Below are 6,000 nucleotides of genomic sequence, written 5' to 3'. Positions count from 1 at the left end.
TGGTCAGGCTGCAATTCGAAGAACGTTCGCTCCTGGGTGAAAACCCCACTGCGTAAGGCTTGGATCGCTCCCTCAGAGGCATTTTTTTTTTAATTTAGAGATTTGGAACGACTTGTGTAGAGGTTCCTCCCCTGGGGTGACCTCTGAGTTCCTGCGGGGGGTTGGAGGATGTCGTGGGGTCTGGCAGTGCTTGTAGTTTGACAGATTCTCACATCACTTCTTTATTTTGGTACGTGACGAGTAGTCAGAAACACCAGGGTGGGCCTGAGGAATAGGATTTGGGGCTCTGTCTTGCCTTTTGAGGAAACCTTCGGGGCTTGCAGCAAGTTTCTCTGGCATCCCTCATAACCAGCCTCGATCTCCCTCTAAGCTGGAAACGCAGTGCAGGAGAGAGAGTCCCCATGGATAAAGGAAGGGGTGTTGAATACCCAGTTAGGATTTACTGTTCCATTCCAACCACCCCTAATTCTGGGCTCTGGGTGGCCAAGAGTTTGGCAACTCTAGCTGGGTCTCTGTGTAAGTACAGGGGCAAAAGTGGATGGGCCTGTTTCCTTTGCTCGTTGGCTGGCTGGCTCAAAGGCCTTCCTGCATCAACTCACTCTCCAGTTTGCTGTCCCTTCCACTGAGCCAGCTCTTCTGCGGAAGACCTCAGAACCATAGGATCACGGAAGGGACCTCAAGGGTCATCTAGTTCATCCCCCTGCAGAATGCAAGACATGGACCACTGCCTGCCCACCCACAGTGACCCTGTGAGAACATTTTGAAGGTCTCTGAGACTCTAACTGAAGGGTGAAAATTCCCTCAGGGAAGACTGACTTTTCACCCATCAGAGTCTCGGAGGCCTTCAAAATGTTCTCTCTCTTTTTAAAAAGTGAGAGGGGGCCTTTCTGCCATGCTGCCTACAAATCAGTCAAAACCCTGCTTTCCTAAGAATATGGGGTGGGGGAGTGCAATGTCTTCCAGCTGGGCATCAGAATATTTGAAGCCCTTCAGCCAAATAATTCCAGTAGGAAACAGGTGGGGGCATCACTGGATGATGTTTTGGCATCAGACTTGCTAGGCCCACAGGCAACAGGGACGACAAGTTCAGCTTAATTTATTACATCAAAAAAAAAGAGAGACTGACAAATGTGAAAAATACACGTTCACAAAACTTGGACGGGGGGGGGATCCTTCTCCCACCCCCGTGAGCTTCAAGCCTGAAGAGAACATTCCAACACGAGAAGGCAGCAACAATGAAGAGATCCTTTCCAGAAGGGGACGGGGGTAGGTAGCATGACGGGCTGTGAGCAAAGCTCCCACTTAGTCCGGTCTCGAGAGGGGGACGCTGCGTGGAGTGGCGCGGGTGTGGGGCAGTGCTCCAATCCCGGCAGGATTTTCCGTAGAAAGCTCAGTGGGTCACTGGTGTTGGCGGGCCACTCCCCGATATTCCACTCCCGGTTGGAAATATTAGCCGTAGGGGGCTCCCGCTGGCTTCAGCCCCAGCAAGGGCACCCTGCAGTCCACATCCGGCTGCTTCGACACCCTCCCCAACCTGAGGGCTCAGTTCTGAAGGCCGTTGAGGTCTTCCATCTTGCACATTGGCTCAAGCTGTTCTTTGGTCTCTTTGCTGAGGTTGCTGTCAGGCTCTCCCCCACCCATTTCGGGGTATACAACCACACACAGCTTCTGCCCGGCCCGGGTCATTGCACCTGTGGGAAGGCCAAGAGTTAAGAGGGCGAGCTGTAGCGGGGAAAAAGAACCTGCTGGTGCGCGCTTGCCCTCCCTCTGCCCGCAACTCACCAACAAAGGTATTGATGGCCGGAGGTTTGTGCTCCCAGTGCACTCCCAGGAAGTAGACGGGGACGCCGGTCAGCATGATGGCCAGGCCGATGCCGCAGACCACAGGTTCTGACCACAGGCTGAACACCAACAGGAAGGCCCAGAAGAGCAGGTAGATGATGGGGAAGAACAGGCTCACCTGGGGAGGAAAAAGAGGGGTTGGTTTTCAACAGGAATGGAGATGCAGGTGAGAAATGATGGCAGAAGGAAGGTCCCTTTGCCTAGCAAGGAGGGCGCAAGAGGCCTGCTAGAAGGGGCGATTATATCTTACCTAGATACCGGGGGGAGGGGGACAGTGCAAGAAGGGAGACGGGAACGCTCACCTTGATGGGGCGGGCCCGATGAGGTTCCCTCCAGCGTAGCACGACTTGTCCGGCTACTGTTACGCCGTAGAAGAGGTAGTTGATGAATCCCACGTAATTGATCAAGGTGTATATGTCACTCGTCACCAGCATCAGCAAGGTTGAAAGACACTGCCGGAGACAGAAAGAGCCCCATAAATAATAAATAAATAAAAATGACGCTCAGAGCATGCAGGTCTGCAAAACCGATGTCACCAACTAATAAGTGTTGCCAATCTCCAGGTGGGGTCTGGAGATCTCCCGGAATTCCAACTGATCTCCAGACTGCTGAACTTCTTTGAGGTGGAGCCAAGACATCTGCTTATTTTACCAGCAGCCTCGGCCCTTCTCTATCACCTGAGGCATGAATTTAAATATTACTTCCACATTTGCAAATTAGCATTTGTTGGGGGGGGGAAGAAAGAAACCCCAATGTCACTCATGAGCCGCTTCATGGATCGTGAAGTGACAGACACCCTCTCCAAGGGACCAAGCCCTATGAAGATAGGTTGAGGGACTTGGGAACGTTCAGCCTGGAGAAAAGGAGGTTGAGAGGGGACATGATAGCCCTCTTTAAGTATTTGAAAGGTTGTCACTTGGAGGAGGGCAGGATGCTGTTCCCATTGGCTGCAGAGGAGAGGACACGCAGTAATGGGTTTAAACTACAACGATATAGGCTAAATATCAGGGGAAAAATTCACAGTCAGAGTAGTTCAGCAGTGGAATAGGCTGCCTAAGGAGGTGGTGAGCTCCCCCTCACTGGCAGTCTTCAAGCAAAGGGTGGATACACACTTTTCTTGGATGTTTTAGGATGCTTAGGGCTGATCCTGCGTTGAGCAGAGGGTTGGACTAGATGGCCTGTATGGCCCCTTCCAACTCTTTGATTCTATGATTCTATGATTCCTCCCACATGTCCTGAGCGGTGCCCATCCACATCCCCTTCATCCCTCTGCCTGAGGGCTCACCGTAAAGAGAAGGGCAGGTATGGGAGTGCAGCGCCGCACATGGATCATGGCCAGTACACTAGGAAGATGACCCTCCCGGGCTCCGGCAAAGAAGAGTCTGGAAAAAGTGAAGGGAAGACAATCAGAATGGCACGCACTAGAGTATTTCCTTAAAATGAGTAGCGACAGGACAAGTGTTTGGACTGGGGTCGCCAGCTCCAGGCTGGGGGAAACCTGGAGACTTTGGGGGTGGAGCCTGCAGAGGGTGGGGTTAGGGGAGGGACTCCTCAGCAGCCATTTCCTCGAGGGGAACTGACCTCTGCTGCCTGGGGATGAGCTGTAATTCTGGGAGTTCCCTGGCCCCACTTGGAAGCCGGCAACGATAACGTAGACAGTGTTGTGTAGCCAGCAGGCCTGGATGGCCATGCGCCAAGAAAAGACACAAAGGGATAGAGATCCCCTGTGCTTCCCCAAGACTCCTTTAAGGGGCTGTGGCCAGGAAGGGCCAGGCTGGGGACAGGACAAAGACATGGGGGTGGGGGAATCTGCCCTTTTCCCGGGTCAGATGAACTGCCCTTCTGGAACTCGATAGGTGTGAATTTCAGAAGGCAGAAGCTTGTCAACAAGGCCGATAAGTTCAGCCTCGGTGCTGGAGATCCTGTTTGCTTACCTAGAAGAAGTGAAGAGTGATCCATTAACCCCTCCAAAAGTGGAAAGAGCGACAGAGATAGGCATGATCCAAGCCATAACCCCCAGCAGCTTCTCCCCGAAGGTCTGTAGGGGAAGGAGACCACAAGAGACAGCATGTGGACAGCTGCATTTCCAACTGGAACCCAGGGTCAGGGAGGGAGGGGGGAGATTTGGGATAAATGAGGCCTCACCACTGCAACAGCATTAGAGGCCAGCAATTCCTGGGGGGACATGGCAGTGACATAGGCCACATTGGCGAAGACATACACAAAGGTGACCAGGGGAATGGAGATGAAGATGGCCCGAGGAAGATTCCTGCGTGGGAGAGAAAGGTGAGGTGGAAGAAGGGGAAATTCAGTATCAATACGGGTTCTGTTCCCTTCCGGCTGCCGTTAAAGGGACCCCGGGGGCCCTGACTCACTTGTAAGGGTCAACCAGTTCCTCAGTGACGTAGTTGAGGAAATTCCACCCGCCGTAGGCAAAAGAGCCCTGTAAGAAAGCCAGTGCTACCAAGCCCACGTCAGGCGTCTGGAAGAACTCAAAGGCATGCTGGGGTTCCAACCAGAAATATTCACCTACGGAGAGACGGTTCGTTAGAGGGATGTAGATGAACTGGAGCATGTCCAGAGGAGGTGAGGGGTTTGGAGACCAAGACGTATGAGGAGAGGTTGGGTGGGGGAGCTTGGCCTGTTTAGCCTGGAGAGGAGACGACTGAGAGGGGATCTGATAGCCATCTTCAAGTATTGAAAAGGCTGCCTTGTAGAGGATGGAGCAGGGTTATTATCTCTTGCCCCAGAGGGACAGACCAGAATGAATGGGATGAAATTAATTCAGAAGAAATTCGGTCTAAACATCCGGAAGAAGTTCCTGACAGTCAGAGCGGTTCCTCAGGGGAACAGGCTTCCTCGGGAGGTGGTGGTCTCCATCTTTGGAGATTTTTAAACAGAGGCTGGATAACCATCTGATGGAGAGGCTGATTCTATGAAGGCTCAAGGGGGTGGCAGGTGGCAGTGGATGAGCGATTGGGATGTGAGTGTCCTGCATAGTGCAGGGGGTTGGACTAGATGACCCAGGAGGTCCCTTCCAACTCTATGAAAACAACCTCCCCCACAAAAAAAGGCTGTTTTTTTAAATCAGATTCCCCTGGATCACCCGATTTCTCCCACCCTCCAGTGGAGGCCAAGGCAAGAAACTGGCAGCCAACCCACTCCTGAAATCTGCTTACTACGGAACGTTGCCCATTCCCTTAAGGTGGGCAAGGATTAGCATGCAGGGGGGGTGGGGGGCCGCCCCCACCTTTCTGGCAGCGCTCCTCACCTTTGCAGATCTGCACAATCCCCATAACAATGATAAGTCCCAGTGCCAGTAATTTCCCCGCTGTGAAGATATCCTGGACGCGCGTGGCCCACCGCACGCTGGCACAGTTCACCCAAGTCAGCAGCACTGTGGAGAGGCAGGAAACGTCAGCGGGCAAAGAGGCCAGGCCCAAATCTCCCATTCAAGGCCACTTAACACCCCTGCAGGACATAACATCTGCCTGGAGAGGGGTGTTTGGGGGAAGTGGCGCCTTCTCCGATCCAGAACATGGATTGCTTTTGGGTTCAGGGTGATTGTAGCGTAGCCTTTCTGTAGATTTCTCACAGCGTCCCTGACTATACAGTATGTTTGTCTTCCAATAATACACGGAGGCCATTACATTCTGCTCCGTTCTTTCGGGACAAGCTCTTACAAGGTTTAGGAGGACAGAGACTTGCAAGGTCTTGATCAGGGGTAGTCAAACTGCGGCCCTCCAGATGTCCATGGACTACAATTCCCAGGAGCTCCCTGCCAGCGAATGCTGGCAGGGGGCTCCTGGGAATTGTAGTCCATGGACATCTGGAGGGCCGCAGTTTGACTACCCCTGGTCTTGATCCTCCTTCAGGGCCAGGGTAACTAGCCCATTCCTCAGGATGGCTGCCCCGGGTTAATTCTGTGCATTGCAGTATATGGAGAGGAAAGAAACAGGGATCTTATGACTGTTCCTGTAGGTTTGAGGGAATGAAAAACAAGCAGCGGTGGGAGACGGGGGGGGGGGGGGGGAGAGGAGGCTCTGACCTATTTGGCTCTCAGCCTGCTGCACCAAAACATCCCCGTCTGCACAAACAACCACTGGCCCCTGGTAACCTCACACCACACAAACAGGGCTCACCGGGGATAGACAGGGC

General features: G+C 53.1%; 1 protein-coding gene across 1 annotated transcript in view; it reads right to left on the bottom strand.

The window, feature by feature from the left end:
- Positions 1 to 1,080: 1,080 nt before the first annotated feature.
- The window catches only part of SLC7A8 (solute carrier family 7 member 8), a 15,669-nt gene continuing 10,749 nt past the window's right edge, over positions 1,081 to 6,000 (bottom strand). The window contains exons 4-11 of the mRNA XM_077315513.1: positions 5,114 to 5,239; positions 4,218 to 4,371; positions 3,988 to 4,111; positions 3,777 to 3,880; positions 3,128 to 3,224; positions 2,145 to 2,294; positions 1,783 to 1,960; positions 1,081 to 1,691 (exon numbers count right to left, since the gene is read on the bottom strand). Coding sequence (XP_077171628.1) covers positions 1,543 to 1,691; positions 1,783 to 1,960; positions 2,145 to 2,294; positions 3,128 to 3,224; positions 3,777 to 3,880; positions 3,988 to 4,111; positions 4,218 to 4,371; positions 5,114 to 5,239 — 1,082 coding nt within the window. The 3' untranslated portion in view covers positions 1,081 to 1,542. The remainder of the gene's footprint in view (positions 1,692 to 1,782; positions 1,961 to 2,144; positions 2,295 to 3,127; positions 3,225 to 3,776; positions 3,881 to 3,987; positions 4,112 to 4,217; positions 4,372 to 5,113; positions 5,240 to 6,000) is intronic.

This window comes from Paroedura picta, chromosome 16 (assembly GCF_049243985.1).
Source record: "Paroedura picta isolate Pp20150507F chromosome 16, Ppicta_v3.0, whole genome shotgun sequence".
In the NCBI taxonomy this organism is placed as follows: Eukaryota; Metazoa; Chordata; class Lepidosauria; order Squamata; family Gekkonidae; genus Paroedura; species Paroedura picta.
The sequence above is the reverse complement of the archived record's forward strand: the minus strand, read 5'-3'. Positions and strand labels throughout refer to the sequence as shown.